Below are 18531 nucleotides of genomic sequence, written 5' to 3'. Positions count from 1 at the left end.
TTCTGGTCAGTGGGACAGGTGCTTCCAGAGTTGTCCAACACCTCACTTTGTCTCACAATGGGAGAATTCCATATGGTGTCTTTTATAAAGTATCCATCGAAGGTAACCATCGAATCCCTAAAGTGCAGAAGGAGGCCTCCTGGCCTATTATAGCTGCACTGATTCCCTGAAAGAGCATCACATCCAGGACATTCCCCATAATCCTGTGCATCCACCATGGCCAATCTACCCAACCTGCACATCTTTGGAGTGTGAGAGGAAACCGGAGGAAACCCACGCAGACACGGGGAGAATGTGCAAACTCCACACAGACAGTAACCCAAGCCGGGAATCGAACCCAGATCCCTGGCGCCGCGAGGCAGCAGCGCTAACCACTGTGCCACATGAAAGAGCCGAATATTTGTGATCTCGGCTGTTGCAAATTAAAGGTGTCTTTGAGGCGTGCTGAGACTCTGTTTCTCTGTTTGGAAAGGTATCAGGGAGCAGATGGCATTCTCGTCCCCCCAAAATCCCAAAGGCCTGGGACACTGCTGTTCAGACTGACAGTGATCCTGACGCTATCACCTTCACAGCCACTCAAGCGAGGAGGGCACTGGAGGATGCCACCGTGCCCAAGCCTCTCCAGCAGCTATTCACTCATCATTTATCACCATGTTGGTTCAGATTGTATTCTCACAGGCTGGAGGTGGAGAAGATATCCCTGCAGCTGGGACTGCCCCTCGGAGAAGTTGGAGGGGCTTTCGATGCTCTATTGCAGACTCCAGGCTCATCCTCTTCCTACAGAGTCATATGCTTGTGTTTATAACTAAGTGGAGATCTTGTGACGCAGTGGATAGCGTCCCTGCCTCTGAGCCAGGAGCTCCAGGTTCGATTCCCACCCCAGAACTTGATGGCCGAGGAAGGTGCCTTCATAATGTGGCCAAACAGGTCGAGTGTCAACCTGCAAAATCCTTCCAAACACACCAATGGCTGGCGGTAAGAGTGGGAGAGACTCCTGGTCATCCACGCTTGGTGTGGAGTGACATCCTTCAAGCTATAAATCCCTGGCGACAAACTAGCAACCCGTTGCTGGAATTACTAGCTATGGATTATGGAATCATAGAATCATAGAAACCCTACAGTGCAGAAGAGGCCATTCAGCCCTTCGAGTCTGCACCAACTCTGACAGAGTATCTTACCCAAGCCCTCCACCACACGCTATCCCCGTAACCCCACACATTTACCATGGCTAATCCATCTAATCCACACATCTTGGGACACTAAGGGGCAATTTAGTACGGCCAATCCACCTAACCTGCACATCATTGGAATTACTAGCTATGGAAACAGACAAAAGTCTGTCTTGGTGCACCACTAGGTGCGGAAAGGGAATTGGAAATGGATTTATATAAGTAGCCACAGCTGTCTTCATGTCGATGAATCAAATAAGATGAACTATTTTTCTTGCTTTCTGTTGGCCTGGTCCTGCAGTATAACTGCCACAACATTTGGTTTTTCCAATTATATTCAAATACAAGGAAGGTCATTAGTTAATTATTGAATTTCTGGTGTATTGTCTGATTTTTCCAGCACCTAGGCAACCCAACTCCTGCTGGAGTAAAATTCCATGGATATCTCCCACCTTAATCATTGAACTACTTCCCGCTGCCTTGGCAAAGCAGCCAGTATAATTAAGGACCCCACGCACCCTGGACATTCTCTCTTCCACCTTCTTCCGTCGGGAAAAAAATACAAAAGTCTGAGGTCATGTCCCAGAACAGCTTCTTTCCTGCTGCTGTCAGACTTTTGAATGAACCTACCTTGCATCAAGTTGATCTTTCTCTAACCCTAGCTATGACTGTAACACTACATTCTGCACTCTCTCCGTTCCTTCTTTAGTTTTGTCTGTAAGCGCGCAAGAAACAATACTTTTCACTGTATGTTAATCCGTGTGACAATAATAAATCAAATCAAATCAAAGAACTATATAGAATATCCAGCTCAGAACTAAGCCCCACGCCAGTCTATGCCAATGTTTATCTGTAAGGAGAGAAAAGAGCTGACGTTTCGAGTCCTGATAACCTTTGTCAAAACTTTAACAAAGGATCATCTGGTCTCGAAACGTCGGCTCTTTTCTCTCCTTACAGATGCTGCCAGACCCGCTGAGATTTTCCGGCAATTTTCTCTTTTGGTTTCAGATTCCAGCATCCGCAGTAATTTGCTTTTATTTATGGTTAAGAAGGCATATTGGATACTTGCCTTAATGAACTGAGGCAGAGACTATAAGAGCAGGGAGGTTATGATAGAGCTACAAAACACTGGATAGGTCACAGCTAGAGCACTGTGTGCAGTTCTGGTCGCCACACGATAGGAAGGATGTGATTGCACTGGAGAGGGTGCAGAGGAGATTCACCAGGATGTTGCCTGGGCTGGAGTGTTTCAGCTATGAAGAGAGGCTGGTGTCGCTGGGGTTGTTTTCCTTAGAGCAGAGAAGAACAAAGAACAAAGAACAGTACAGCACAGGAAACAGGCCCTTCGGCCCTCCAAGCTTGTGCCGCTCCTTGGTCCAACTAGACCAATCGTTTGTATCCCTCCATTCCCAGGCTGCTCATGTGACTATCCAGGTAAGTCTTAAACGATGTCAGCGTGCCTGCCTCCACCACCCTACTTGGCAGCGCATTCCAGGCCCCCACCACCCTCTGTGTAAAAAACGTCCCTCTGATGTCTGAGTTATACTTCGCCCCTCTCACCTTGAGCCCGTCACCCCTCGTGATCGTCACCTCCGACCTGGGAAAAAGCTTCCCACTGTTCACCCTATCTATACCCTTCATAATCTTGTACACCTCTATTAGATCTCCCCTCATTCTCCGTCTTTTCAAGGAGAACAACCCCAGTCTACCCAATCTCTCCTCATAGCTAAGACCCTCCATACCAGGCAACATCCTGGTAAACCTTCTCTGCACTCTCTCCAATGCCTCCACGTCCTTCTGGTAGTGCGGCGACCAGAACTGGACGCAGTACTCCAAATGTGGCCTAACCAGCGTTCTATACAGCTGCATCATCAGACTCCAGCTTTTATACTCTATACCCCGTCCTATAAAGGCAAGCATACCATATGCCTTCTTCACCACCTTCTCCACCTGTGTTGCCACCTTCAAGGATTTGTGGACTTGCACACCTAGGTCCCTCTGTGTTTCTATACTCCTGATGACTCTGCCATTTATTGTATAACTCCTCCCTACATTATTTCTTCCAAAATGCATCACTTCGCATTTATCCGGATTAAACTCCATCTGCCACCTCTCCGCCCAATTTTCGAGCCTATCTATATCCTGCTGTATTGCCCGACAATGCTCTTCGCTATCCGCAATTCCAGCCATCTTTGTGTCATCCGCAAACTTGCTGATTACACCAGTTACACCTTCTTCCAAATCATTTATATATATCACAAAGAGCAGAGGTCCCAGTACAGAGCCCTGCGGAACACCACTGGTCACAGACCTCCAGCCGGAAAAAGACCCTTCGACCACTACCCTCTGTCTCCTATGGCCAAGCCAGTTCTCCACCCATCTAGCCACTTCTCCTTGTATCCCATGAGCCTTAACCTTCTTAACCAACCTGCCATGTGGGACTTTGTCAAATGCCTTACTGAAATCCATATAGACGACATCCACGGCCCTTCCTTCATCGACCGTTTTTGTCACTTCCTCGAAAAACTCCACCAAATTTGTAAGGCACGACCTCCCTCTTACAAAACCATGCTGTCTGTCACTAATGAGATTGTTTCGTTCTAAATGCACATACATCCTGTCTCTAAGAATCCTCTCCAACAACTTCCCTACCACGGACGTCAAGCTCACCGGCCTATAATTTCCTGGGTTATCCCTGCTACCCTTCTCAAACAACGGGACCACATTCGCTATCCTCCAATCCTCAGGGACCTCACCCGTGTCCAAAGAAGTGACAAAGATTTCCGTCAGAGGCCCAGCAATTTCATCTCTCGTCTCCCTGAGCAGTCGAGGATAGATGCCATCAGGCCCTGGGGCTTTGTCAGTTTTAATGTTCCCTAAAAAACCTAACACTTCCTCTCTTGTAATGGAGATTTTCTCTAACGGGTCAACACTTCCCTCCGAGACACTCCCGGTTAACACGCCCCTCTCCTTCGTGAATACCGATGCAAAGTATTCATTTAGGATCTCCCCTATTCCCTTGGGTTCTAAGCATAATTCCCCTCCTTTGTCCCTGAGAGGTCCGATTTTCTCCCTGACAACTCTTTTGTTCCTAGGCTGAGGGCGGACCTGATTGAGGTGTATAAAATTATGAGGGACATAGATAGGGTAGGTAGGAAGAAGCTCTTCACTTTAGTAGAGGGGTCAGTAACCAGGGGGCAAAGATTTAGAGGGGATTTGAGGAAAAGCTTTTCACCCAGAGGGTGGTGGGAATCTGCCTGAAAGTGTGGTAGAGGCAGGAACCCCTCACAACATTTAAGAAGCATTGAAATGCCGGAGTGTACAAGGCTCCAGACCAAGTGCTGGAAAATGGGATTAAGATAGATAGATGCTTGATGGCTAGTGCAGACATGATGGGTTGAAGGGCCTCTTTCTCTGCTGTAAAACTCTATGACTATGACACCAATCTTGGAGAGGAAGGTCATTGAATTCAAATAAAACTTTTCACTCAGAGGGCAGTTAGAGTATGGAACACTCGACTCTTCGAATTGTCATCTTCCCAGCCCGGGGACACGAGGGTTATCTGTATCACTCACCCAGCGCTGCCTTGGTCAAGATAAGTCTCCTCAGTAAGGACAGGGATTGAACCATCTGGTCCAAGTGGCTTGATGGCAAATTGCGGACATTAGCTTTTTCTTTCAATGTGAAACACCTTCAGTACAAAGCTCATTCCAAATACCCCCAGAGCGTTGGAACTGACAAAGAACTGCGTCTTGGTCATGGTTAGAACATTTGCATGCTAAAGCAGCTGGCAGCATTCTACAAGCATCCTAACCTGTGGTGTCCAGCCACCCAGCACGTAGATTTGGTTGCGGATTGTGACTGCGGCGTGACATGCCAGAGGCAAGGGCAATGGTGCCACACTCCTCCACCGCCCCGTCTCCAGGATGTACTTGTCCACGCAGTTTGTGACCATGTATTTACCCTTCAGCTTCATCTGGCCTCCAATGAGGTACAGGTTACCGTGGGCTGTTCCCGCAGTGTAGAGCTCTCGGAAGGGAGCAGAGCAAAGCTTCTCCCAGTGCTGATTCCCTCGAACATGGTACCTTAAAATTGAAGGAATAATTGTGGAGAATTATTTCTGCCACAGCACATTGTGATGATACTGCGCCTTTACCAAATATATTTGTATCATGTTTCTAGTGAGGGGTATGTTTAAAATTCAGCTCTGGTTTACACGGTGCCAGTTTGTCTGCAAACCAGGCAGCTCCCTGCTGAGAATGCAGGAGAAAAATTGGTTTTAGATAATGGGGTGTTTGTTTTAATCTGAGTTAATGCATTTTTGTTTATTTTTGGTTTTTCCCTTGGGGTATCAGAATGGGGTTGAATTAGGGCAATTGACAAGAGACAGGGCTATGTGCTAACGGGAGTAACTAAGCTTACAAGGAAAGCAAGCTGTTTCAGCCTGGTTTTGAAAGAAACAAGAGGTATCTCTGTCTCTGTCTCTCTCTCTCTGGAGGCTGCTGTTTGAATGTCAGAAGACAGGTGTCTCTCTGTCTCTCTCTCTCCAGAAGTGTTCAAAGGCTCCAGGACTGTTAACAAGTAAAAGCACTCAAGCCTGTGTTGTTTGTTAACTGGTTTTGAAGAGGAGTTTAAACCAATAACAGGATTATTGCTAAAATTGGAACTAGTAGAGATAGGTTAGCAGTTAAGAATTGTATCTTGTCATGTTCGGGGGCGGCACGGTAGCACAGTGGTTAGCACTGCTGCTTCACAGCTCCAGGGTCCCGGGTTCGATTCTCGGCTCGGGTCACTGTCTGTGTGGAGTTTGCACATTCTCCTCGTGTCTGCGTGGGTTTCCTCCGGGTGCTCCGGTTTCCTCCCACAGTCCAAAGATGTGCGGGTTAGGTTGATTGGCCAGGTTAAAAAAATTGCCCCTTAGAGTCCTGGGATGCGTAGGTTAGAGGGATTAGCGGGTAAATATGTGGGGGTAGGGCCTGGGTGGGATTGTGGTCGGTGCAGACTCGATGGGCCGAATGGCCTCCTTCTGCACTGTAGGGTTTCTATATATTTCTTTCTATATATATTCAGGTATTTCAATTGATAAAAGTTAAGCTAATTCACTCATTATAGTTAAACTGTACTTTTGTTTTGATAAAGTTTGTTTTGATAAAAGCTCCTTGGTGTGTCAATAGAATCACACCTGGAGTGAAACATCCTATCCTCACACTAATGCCAAAATAGAAAAGCTGTTTAGGTCTAGTTAGGCTTCATGGCATATTTTGGAGTTTCTGCTCTGGTACCCGAACAACATTCAGAGATATCGATGTGAGTGAGGTGGTATGCTTTGCTGGAAGGAATAAGGAGATCCCAAATGGGGTAGAGATGGAAAGGGATTTAGGCATTAAGAATGCAAACAAAGCACTGGGGTTCACTTCTCGAGGAAGCAAATTCAGAAGTAGAGAAAGTAAAGTTTATTTACTAGTCACAAGTAAGGCTTACATTAACACTGCAATGAAGTTACTGTGAAATTCCCCTAGTCACCACACGCCGGCACCTGTTCGGGTCAATGCACCCTAACCAGCACGTCTTTCAGACTGTAGGAGAAAACCGGAACACCTGGAGGAAACCCACACAGACACGGGGAGAACGTGCAAACTCCACACAGTGAGCCAAGCCAGAAATCGAACCCAGGCCCCTGGCACTGTGAGGCAGCAGTGCTAACCATTGTGCCACGAAGTTATGTTTGACATCAATAGAACCTTTTTTCATACCACACTCGGAATACGGGGCAATTTTCTGTTCTCTGTAACACATAACGGGATGTGGGAGCATTGGAAAAAATGAAAATAAGATTATATGAAGTTAATTTATTAGTCACAAGTGGGCTTACATTAACACTGCAATGAAGTTACTGTGAAAATCCCCTAGTCGCCACACTCCAGCGCCTGTTCGGGTACATTGAGGGAGAATTTAGCATGGCCAATGCACCTAACCAGCACATCTTTCAGATGGTGGGAGGAAACCAGAGCACCCGGAGGAAACCCACACAGACACTGGAGAACGTGCAAACTCCGCACAGACAGTGACCCAAGTGGGATTTGAACCCAGATCCAGGGTGCTGTGAGACAGCAGTGCTAACCACTGTGCAACCATGCATAACAAAACTGAGCAGACACGGGAATCAGTGGATTCTGAATTCCAGATTTAAAAAAAATTTAAATTCCACCAGCCACTGTGGCAGGATTCGAACCCAGGTCCCCAGAACATTAGCTGAGTTTCTGCATTAATAGCCTGGTGATAATCCCACTAGGCCATCACCTCCCCTGGGAGGGCCAAATTTTGAGAAGAGGTCAGGCATTCCCTCACAGGAACAGGAAGAAGATGTATAAAGGAAGGGTAAATTTTAGGAAAATTATCGGTCACACTGCCTTCCCCTTCATGAACCTTGAAGGGGAAGGCACTGCCTCCTCACTGCGCTTTAGTTAGGCCACAAACAGAGTCTTGCAGCCAGTTCTGGTCACCACATCTCAGGAAGATGCGAGAATCCTGGAGAGGAGATTTACCAGAGTGGTTCCGGGGGTGAGGGGATTTAGCAACAAGGTTGGGTTGCAGAAGCTGGCTGGTTCACCTTGAAGCGAAGGAGATTGAGGGGAGATTTGATGGAGGTGTACAAGATTATGACAGGGTTAGATAAGCTAGACAAGAAAAGAGCTGTCCCCATTGGCCCAAACATGAAAAGTGGAATTGAACTGAGGAAGGGTATCCTTGATATAGAGGGAGTACAGCGAAGGTTTACCAGGCTGATTCCTGGGATGGCAGGTCTGTCATATGAGGCAAGACTAAGCTGGTTAGGATTATATTCACTGGAGTTTAGAAGAGCAAGAAGGGATCTCATAGAAACATATAAAATTCTAACAGGGTTAGACAGGACAGATTCAGAAAGAATGTTTCCGGGTTGGTAAGTTTGCCGACGACACATAGTCTGGAGGGATGTCAGAAGTTACAGAGGGACATAGATAGGATGCAAGACTGGGCGGAGAAGTGGCAGATGGACTTCAACCCAGATTGTTTACCAGGATGTTGCTTGGTATGGAGGGGCTTGGTTATGAGGAGAGATTGGGGAAACTGGGGTTGTTCTCCTTGGAAAGACGGAGGATGAGGGGAGACTTAATAGAGGTGTATAAAATTATGAAAGGCATAGATAGAGTGAACGGTGGGAAGCTTTTCCCCGGGTCGGTGGTGACGTTCACGAGGGGTCATAGGTTCAAGGTGAAGGGGGGGAGGTTTAACACAGATATCAGAAGGACATATTTTACACAGAGGGTCGTGGGGGCCTGGAATGTGTTGCCGGGCAAGGTGGTGGAGGCGGACACACTGGGAACGTTTAAGACTTATCTAGACAGCTATATGAACGGAGTGGGAATGGAGGGATACAAAAGAGTGGTCTAGTTTGGACCAGGGAGCGGCGCGGGCCAATTGTTCCTTGTTTCTCGTTTCAAGGCTTCATTCTATGATCATCTCGCTGGTGCCAGTACAGAGCGAGACTGCGGATAGTTGGGAACCTGTCTCGGGGGCAGGGAATTCATATGGTGTTCGTGGAAGTGGAAATGAATAGGGTTGGGAAGCATTTTCCGATCAGGGCCAGTGTGATCTCCTGGACTCGTTTCGATCGCCTCAGGGGGTCGGAGAGGAATTTCCCAGATTTTTTTTCCCCATATTGGCCCTGGGGTTTTCACTCTGGGTTTTCGCCTCTCCCTGGAGATCACATGGTCTGGAATGGGGGGGTGGGGGTGAGTTAATAGGTTGTGATGAACAAAGCATCGTAGCTGTGAGGGACAGCTCGGTGGATAGGATATTGGTATGTAGATAGGCTGGAAAATTGGGCGGGGATCCTGGATTCAGGATTCAATCCTGGACCGGGGAGCGGCGCGGGCTTGGAGGGCCCAAGGGCCTGTTCCTGTGCTGTATTGTTCTTTGTTCTTTGTTCTTGTTCAGATAAATGCGTAGTGGTCCATTTTGGCAGGTCAAATGGGATGAAGGAGTACTATATAAAGGGAAAGACTTAGTATGGTAGAGGATCAGAAGGACCTTGGGGTCCGGGTCCATAGGACTCTAAAATCGGCCCCGCAGGTGGAGGAGGTGGTTAAGAAGGCGTGTGGTGTGCTGGCCTTTATCAATTGAGGGATTGAGTTTAGGAGTCCAGGGATAATGATGCAGCTATACAAGACCCTCGTCAGACCCCACTTGGAGTACTGTGCTCAGTTCTGGTCGCCACATTACAGGAAGGATGTGGAAAAGATTGAAAGGGTGTAGAGGCGATTTACAAGGATGTTGCCTGGATTGAGTAGCATGCCTTATGAGGAAAGGCTGAGTGGGCTCGGTCTTTTCTCCTTGGAGAGACGTAGGATGAGAGGAGACCTAATAGAGGTATATAAGATGTTGAGAGGCATAGATCGGGTGGACTCTCAGAGGCTTTTTCCCAGGGTGGAAATGGCTGCTACGAGAGGACACAGGTTTAAGGTGCTGGGGGGTAGGTACAGGGGAAATGTTAGGGGTAGGTTTTTTACACAGAGGGTGGTGGGCGAGTGGAATCGGCTGCCGTCAGTGGTGGTGGAGGCAAACTCAATAGGGTCTTTTAAGAGACTCCTGGATGAGTACATGGGACTTAATAGGATGGAGGGTTATAGGTAGGCCTAAAAGGTAAGGATATGTTCGGCACAACTTGTGGGGCCGAAGGGCCTGTTTTGTGCTGTAGTTTTCTATGTTTCTATGTTTCTATAAGACCATAAGACATAGGAGTAGAATTAGGCCACTCGGCCCATCGAGTCTGCTCCGCCATTCAATCATGGCTGATATTTTTCTAATCCCCATTCAAAGAACAAAGAACAAAGAACAGTACAGCACAGGAAACAGGCCCTTCGGCCCTCCAAGCCTGTGCCGCTCCTTGGTCCAACTAGACCAATCGTTTGTATCCCTCCATTCCCAGGCTGCTCATGTGACTATCCAGGTAAGTCTTAAACGATGTCAGCGTGCCTGCCTCCACCACCCTACTTGGCAGCGCATTCCAGGCCCCCACCACCCTCTGTGTAAAAAACGTCCCTCTGATGTCTGAGTTATACTTCGCCCCTCTCACCTTGAGCCCGTCACCCCTCGTGATCGTCACCTCCGACCTGGGAAAAAGCTTCCCACTGTTCACCCTATCTATACCCTTCATAATCTTGTACACCTCTATTAGATCTCCCCTCATTCTCCGTCTTTCCAAGGAGAACAACCCCAGTCTACCCAATCTCTCCTCATAGCTAAGACCCTCCATACCAGGCAACATCCTGGTAAACCTTCTCTGCACTCTCTCCAATGCCTCCACGTCCTTCTGGTAGTGCGGCGACCAGAACTGGACGCAGTACTCCAAATGTGGCCTAACCAGCGTTCTATACAGCTGCATCATCAGACTCCAGCTTTTATACTCTATACCCCGTCCTATAAAGGCAAGCATACCATATGCCTTCTTCACCACCTTCTCCACCTGTGTTGCCACCTTCAAGGATTTGTGGACTTGCACACCTAGGTCCCTCTGTGTTTCTATACTCCTGATGACTCTGCCATTTATTGTATAACTCCTCCCTACATTATTTCTTCCAAAATGCATCACTTCGCATTTATCCGGATTAAACTCCATCTGCCACCTCTCCTACCTTTTCCCCCTAATCCCTGATCCCAATGGTGGGGGAGTCCAGAATTGGGGTCTCGTTTGAGGATAAGGGAAAAACCTTTTAAAACTGAGGTGAGGAGAAATTTCTTCACCCAGAGGGTGGCGAATGTGTGCAATTGACGGCCATAGAATGTAGTTGAGGCCAAAACGTCTGATTTCAAGACGAAATTAGATATATCTCCAGTGGCTAAAGGGATCAAGGGATATGGGAGGAAGGAGGGGATCAGGATATTGAATTCGATGATCAGCAATGATCAAAATGAATGGTGGAGCAGGCTGGAAGGGGCAAATGGCCTCCTCCTGCTTCGATGTATCTATGAGGCCACAATCAGACCAGCCATGATCTTATTGACTGGCGGAGGAGGCTGGATGGCCAACTGGCCAATTTATCCAGATAAATGCGAAGTGCTGCATTTTGGAAGAACTAATGTAGGGGGGAGTTATACAATAAATGGCAGAGCCATCAAGAGTTTAGAAACACAGAGGGACCTAGGTGTGCAAGTCCACAAATCCTTGAAGGTGGCAGCACAGGTGGAGAAGGTGGTGAAGAAGGCATATGGTATGCTTGACTTTATAGGACGGGATATAGAGTATAAAAGCTGGAGTCTGATGATGCAGCTGTATAGAACGCTGGTTAGGCCACATTTGGAGTGCTGCGTCCCGTCCTGGTCGCCGCACTACCAGAAGGACGTGGAGGCTTTAGAGAGAGTGCAGAGAAGGTTTACCAGGATGTTACCTGGTATGGAGGGTCTTAGCTATGAGGAGAGATTGGGTAGACTGGGCTTGTTCTCCCTGGAAAGACGGAGAATGAGGGGAGACCTAATAGAGGTGTACAAAATTATGAAGGGGATAGATAGGGTGAACAGTGGAAAGCTTTTTCCCAGGTCGGAGGTGACGATCACGAGGGGTCACGGGCTCAAGGTGAACGGGGCGAGGTATAACTCAGATATCAGAGGGACGTTTTTTACACAGAGGGTGGTGGGGGCCTGGAATGCGCTGCCAAGTAGGGTGGTGGAGGCAGACACGCTGACATCATTTAAGACTTACTTGGATAGTCACATGAGCAGTCTGGGAATGGAGGGATACAAACGAATGGTCTAGTTGGACCAATGAGCGGCACAGGCTTGGAGGGCCGAAGGGCCTGTTTCCTGTGCTGTACTGTTCTTTGCTCTTTGTTCTTCGTTCCTATTTCTCATGCTCTTATAAAAACCACAAGCTACTGCCTCAGAGACACGAGGGCTACTGTTGAGTCAAGTTGACATTTAGAAGCAGAGGTACGATGAGGGAAGTGGGCTGTAAGCAGTCAAAGATTGGACAATATAGATTCAGGAATCTTGTGTGGAAGCCAAAAACCATAATAAGGCACATAAGCAAATCATTAGAGGGTACTTAGCCCTGAATGAGAAGTCAGATGTCTGAGCGAGGGAAAGAAACAAACCCATGAGTCAGAGGCAAATCTCTGCTTCTTGTGAAGTAAACATGCATCTGTTCCAATCGGATTGAGTTGGAAGGTCGACAGCGAGCGACACATCCTGTTTTAGCACAGTTGGCAGCACTGGTGCTTTTGAACTCAGAAATTGTGGGTTAAAATCCCACTCCAGGAGTTCAACATAAAAGCCCCAGGCTGGCACTCTCAGTGCCAGTACTGAGGAAGTGCCACCCTGCCAAAGGAGCCCATCTTTTGGATGAGGTATTAATCCAAGGCCAGTCTGCTCTCTGAAGTCAATGCAAAAGATCCCACATGGTGTTGTTTGGAAGAGGAGCAGGGGAGTTGTTTATCTTGAATGTGTTCGAGAGGTGGCTGGATATAGCACTTGGGGCGAATGGGATCAAAGGTTATGAGAAGAAAGCAGGATGAGGCTATTGAGTTGGACAATCAGCTATGGTCGTAATGAATGGCGGAGCAGGCTCAAATGGCCTCCTCCTGCTTCTATCTTCTATGTTTCTGTCCCTCAATCAGCATCACAAAAACAGATCATCTGGTCATTATCACATTGCTGTTTGTGGGATCTTACTGTGCGTAATTTGGCTGCCACTTTTCCTGCTATACAACATTTCAAAAGCACTTCATTGGCTGTAAAGCGCTTTGTGATGTGCAGTAGGAGTAGATGGTGTTCCATAAATGCAAAATCTTTCTTTCTTTCAAACTTTTTAGCTTGGGGACGGGTGGTTACAAACACTGACTCCGGGAATCCCTGAAAACAACCCTGCAACTTTCAAATCATAGCCCCAAAAGTTCCTTGTAAATAGCAACAGACACCTGGTGATCTGGATTAATAATTGCATAGTCACAGGGAGCTGGGCTGTCAACTCTGATGGGACATATTCCTGAATAGACACAGTGGTTAGTGCTGCTGCCTCACAGCGCCAGGGACCCGCGTTCGATTCCCGGGTTGGGTTACTGTCTAGGCAGAGTCTGCACGTTCTCCCCGTGTCTGCATGAGTTTCCTCCGGGTGCTCCGGTTTCCTCGCACTGTTTAACGATGTGCGGGTTAGGTTCACGGGCCATGCTAAATTGCTCCTTAGTGTCAGGCGGATTAGCAGGGTAAATACGTGGGGTTACGGGGAAGAGGGCCTGGGTGAGATTGTTATCAGTGCAGGCTCGATGGGCTGAACGGTCTCCTTCTGCACTGTAGGGATTCGATGATTCTATGACATTTGATCCCATGCCATTTTCCTGCTATTTGTTTTTTTTTGCATTTGCCTCATATATGTTGGGTCCTCTGTAGTTAAGTCTTTGCTTGCCGCATTTTTAGAGAAATTAATCCAAGTATAGTTGCAGGATACCCATTTTGTATCATGTGCTCTGTTGTTTTGCAATGATCTTGCATGTTGTGAAGTCAGAGGTGGGTTTTAACTGTCTAATAAGGTCAACGCAAAGATGTAAAATGTGCTGTCAATTCACTATCGCTTGTCTCACATGCAAAATGGCGAGGCGATGGCCTAGTGGTATTATCGCGAGACTATTAATGGAGAAACTCAGTTAATGTTCTGGGGACCCAGGTTCAAACCCCGTCACGGCAGATGGTGGAATTTGAATTCAAACTTTAAAAAAATCTGGAATTAAGAATCTACTGATGACCATGAAACCGTTGTCAATTGTCAGAAAACCCCATCTGGTTCACTAATATCCTTTAGGGAAGGAAATCTGCCGTCCTCACCTGGTCTGGCCTACATGTGACTCCAGAGCCACAGCAATGTGGTTGACTTTCAACTGTCCTCTAAGGACAACTAGGGATGGGCAATAAATGCTGGCCAGCCAGTGACACCCATGTCCCACAAATGAATAAATAAAAGAACAAAAAAAATGTCAAAATCCCTCAGGATTTGTAGAGCCCACTATCTCCGGGCTGAGAAAATATCAAAACACTGCGTTGCTGGAAATCTGAAATAAAAACAGAAAATGCTGGAAGAACTCAGCAGGTCTGGCAGCATCTGTGGAGAGAGAGACAGAGTTAATGTTTTGAGTCCAACATATATCCTTTGGCAGAAGTGTCACATTGCATTCAAAGCGAAAACTGTCTTTCTCTCCACAGATGCTGCCAGACCCGCTGAGGTTTTCCAGCACTTTCTGTTTTTATTTTGTATTTTTAGACTCGCTGTAACATTTCCGCAGTGTGATTTTTTTTCCCATTAAATTTGGAAGGTAGAGTTTGTGCACCAAATACTGCAGCAGTTTATTTAGCAAAAGGAAAATCATAAATTTATCTAATTTTATTTCCTCTAGACTTTGATCATTTCTGGTTGTCCCACAGACTTCTCTTTTCTAGAGAAAAAAGCACCACCCCCCCCCCCCCCCCCCCCCAACCATCCACCTCCCCCAGCGGCCTGTTCACACTTTCTTAATTGTTATAATTTCAGTCCTGGGCTATTTTACATTTTCTCCTCTACCGCGGTGGCATCGTGGTTAGCGCTGCTGCCTCACAGTGCCAAGGACCTGGGTTTGAATCCAGCCTTGGGTCACTGTCTGTGTGGAGTCTGCACATTCTCCCCGTGTCTGCGTGGGTTTCCTCCAGGTGCTCCGGTTTCCTCCACATTCCAAAGATGTGCAGGTGAGGTGGATTGGCCGTGCTAAATTGACCCTTAGTGTCCCAAGGTGTGTAGGACAGAGGGATTAGCGGGATAAATGCTTGGGGTTACAGGGAAAGGTGGGGGGGGGGGCTGGTTGAGATGTTCTGTCAGAGAGTCGGTTCAGATTCAATGGGCCAAATGGCCTCCTTCTGAACTGCAAGGATCCTCTGATTCTCTGCATCCTTTTTGTAATAAAGAGATCAGATCTGTTTACTGTATTCCTAGTGTAGTCCAACCAAGATTCTATTGAAGTTTCACATAACTTTTTTACTTTAAAATTTTATTCATTCAGGGACAAGACCTAATGTTTCCTTTGCATTTTTAATAGTTTTGTTAACCTGTATTGCTACTTTGAATGATATATAAATCTGCAGCTCTGGACTCTGCTCTTCTCATTCTCTTGATGGGTACAAACCGATTGCATCAAATCCCCCAAGACAGGAGAGTTTGGCACATTCACTGAAAAAGAAGCAGTAGGCACACATGGAAACTCACATTGGCACAGAAGGGAACATTGAGTGGCGCGGTGGCACAATGGGTAGCACTGCTGCCTCACAGCGCCAGGGACTAGGGTTCGATTCCCGGCTTGGGTCACTCTCTGTGCAGAGTTTGCACGTTCTCCTCGTGTCTGCGTGGGTTTCCTCCGGGTGCTCCGATTTCCTCCCACAGTCCAAAGATGTACGGGTTAGGTCGATTGGCCATGCTAAATTGCCCCTTAGTGTCAGGGGGACGTGGGGTTAAGCGGCTAGGGCTTGGGAGAAATTGTTGTCGGTACAGGCTTGATGGGCCAAATGGCCTCCTTCTGCACAATAGTGATTCTATGATTCTAACATTGGTATGAAGACAACTAGACAAGGAGGAGGAAGTAGTGTGGCACAATAGGCCAACAGCATAAGGAATGCACCTTCCTTCGATGGGCGAGGAACGTTCATTCATAATGTGATGAAACAAGTTGATTATCAGCCTCTGAATACACCTGAATAGCCAGCAGGAAGGGTGGGAGAGTTTCCCGGTCGGCTATTCTGCAGATTGCAAACCACTGCAGTTCTTTGCCAAACACAATCATGGACCAATCCAATGGAAAGTCCATGGTCACTAATGTTTGCCTAGGGTATGGTACCTGAAGGCAGAGGAGGTGAGGGTCTCATTGGGCGGGATTTTACGGCCTCACTCATCCCAAAACCGTAAAATCCCACCCGTGATTGACGGACCTTTCTATAGTCTGCCCCTCGCCCGCTCCGATTCCCGTGGCGGGCGGGACGGTAAAATTCTAGCCATCACCTGGCACGTGGAACCTTCACTCTGGAACGTTTCTTGCTAACATTGAGGGTTGCTATCCTCCCCCTTCTTCCCTCCCCGCCCCCGAAAATAAAATGCCCTAAATGTACCCACCTCACTAGCTCCACGTTGTTTGTCTTTTGCCTCGATAGTCGATTCACTCCCGCTTCACCAGTTAAAATAATGTCATTATTTTCAGTCACAACTCCAGTGCAGACATATCCCAAAGCTTCACCAGATCTTGGTGACACAATATAATAAGACTTTTTTGTTGTGGGTGCATAACAATAGCTGGTTTCGGTATAACTCTTGTGTCTCGACTTTATCCCGTGACCGTTGTTACCAATGCAGAGGAGAAGATCTGTATTTTCCATGCCGTAACGTAAACTGAGAGACGGATGTTGCTGGGACTTCTCAATGGTCTCTACAGCAACCTGAATCATGTTGTAGCATTCTGCATTGCTCAGAAGGACAATGTTCCTTTTGAGGGACTCCTTCAGGAAGCTCGGGCTGATGAGCTCCAATCTGACCTTCTTCATGAGTTCCAAAAGGTAAGCTGCCCGTGAGATCTGGTCGTGATTCACCCATCGAAGGACCAAATCCAAGATGCTCTCCTCACGGGAAATATTGAGATCATCAGAGCAGACCAAGGGCAGTAACTGGTGTCCTTCGATCTCCAATACCTCCTCCTGCAAACAGACCTCTGCAAAGTGCTGGTGGAGGTACTTACTCGCCTGATCAGCCAAGTCTTCAGCTGCCAGTTGCTTTGCAAAGTAATAAATCCCGAGGCAGTTTGAGGCATCCATGTGATCCATCATGTAGTTCTGGCAAGCCTTAAAAATAGCTTCCATCTGGAGGAAATAAGCCATTGTGGCCACTCCCTGGACATTGGCGTTGGTGAGACACAGGTCTGACTGGTACATGTAGTTTAAGATGGTTGCCACACTCTCGGACTGCGCATCGTGTAACGCGACTTCTCTCTGACTGCATTCTGCCAGGCCACAGGTGAACATCGCTCGGAAATAAGGGCTGAACGTGGCCAGAATGAGCCGATGACACGGGAACTTGGACCCTTGTGCAACAAGCACAACATCGGTCAACTCATCCGAGTCCTTCATTCTATTAATCTGCTGAAGCAAATTCAAGCTGTGCTTGGCTCTGACGTTGCTCTCACAATCCATGGCTGCCATCAGTGATTTCCCACTGCTTTCAAGAAAGTAGCAAAAAGGTTTTGTGTTATCTCAAGCTGTCTTTGCTGTCACTTGATTCCGTGAGGTTGTCAACTGCAATACCTCAATTTCTGCAATCCATGATAACAGAGGACCATTTTCTCCACTCTGTAAGCAGAACATATAAAATAAATCTCCACCAGAATGCCCTGTCACCAGTTCTACAGCTTAATATTGTAAAAGAAATAAATCCTTGAATAGGAACAGAATCAGGCCACTCAGCCCCTCAAGCATGTTCTGCCATTTCCTGACTTCACCCCCAGATGGCCTGGCCTAATGAGTTAACCCTTTTAGCCCCAATTCAATTCTGGAGAATTTGCACTGCGTCCCCTCCAAGGTCAATATGTCCTTTCTCAGATGTGCTGCCCAGCTCTTCAGAGGCGGGCTGAACTTTTATATACAACAGAAACATTTCTTTATGTTCTGTGAGCATCTATTTAAGGTCAGCATTTGTTGCCCATCCCTAACTGCCCCTTGAGAAGGTGGTGGTGGTGAGCTGCCTTCTTGAACCCGCTGCAGTCCATGTGGTGTAGGTACACCCACAGTGCTGTTAGGGAGAGAGTTCCAGGATTTTGACCCAGTGACTGCGAAGGAACGGCCGATATATTTCCAAGTCAGGATGGTGAGTGACTTGGAGAGAAACTTGCTGATGGTGATGCTCCCATGTGTCTGCTGCCCTTGTCCTCCTCGGTGGTAGAGGTGGCGGGTTTGGAAGGTGCTGTTGAAGGGGTTGCTGCAGTGCCTCTTGTAAGTGGTACACACTACTGCCACACTGTGCCACCACTCCCTCCACTTTGTATACTAGACCTCTTGAGATTAAGGACAGTATTCTATTTAGAATAACATTGCGCAGAAAAGTCCCTTCGGCCCATCGAATGTGCACCAACAATAACAACTACTAAAGTTGCGCTAATCCCATTTTCAGCACTTGTCCCTTATCCTTGAATATTATGATGTTTCAAGTGCTCATCCAAATACTCTTTAAAGGTTGTCAGGTATCTGGCCTCCATTACCTTCCCAGGCAGCGCGTTCCAGATTCCATGATGTGGAGATGCCGGCGTTGGACTGGGGTGGGCACAATAAGAAGTCTCAC

The 18531-nt window shown here is 47.4% G+C and overlaps 1 protein-coding gene across 2 annotated transcripts in view; it reads right to left on the bottom strand.

Moving 5' to 3' along the window:
• The window catches only part of kbtbd12 (kelch repeat and BTB (POZ) domain containing 12), a 60402-nt gene that overhangs the window by 34996 nt on the left and 6875 nt on the right, over positions 1 to 18531 (bottom strand). For both annotated transcript variants that reach the window (XM_078209980.1, XM_078209981.1), the window contains 2 exons: positions 16324 to 17546; positions 4984 to 5254 (listed from right to left, as the gene is read on the bottom strand). In XM_078209980.1, coding sequence (XP_078066106.1) covers positions 4984 to 5254; positions 16324 to 17399 — 1347 coding nt within the window. In that variant the 5' untranslated portion in view covers positions 17400 to 17546. The remainder of the gene's footprint in view (positions 1 to 4983; positions 5255 to 16323; positions 17547 to 18531) is intronic.

The sequence above is a fragment of the Mustelus asterias genome, chromosome 3 (genome assembly GCF_964213995.1).
Source record: "Mustelus asterias chromosome 3, sMusAst1.hap1.1, whole genome shotgun sequence".
NCBI classification, from domain to species: domain Eukaryota; kingdom Metazoa; phylum Chordata; class Chondrichthyes; order Carcharhiniformes; family Triakidae; genus Mustelus; species Mustelus asterias.
The sequence above is the reverse complement of the archived record's forward strand: the minus strand, read 5'-3'. Positions and strand labels throughout refer to the sequence as shown.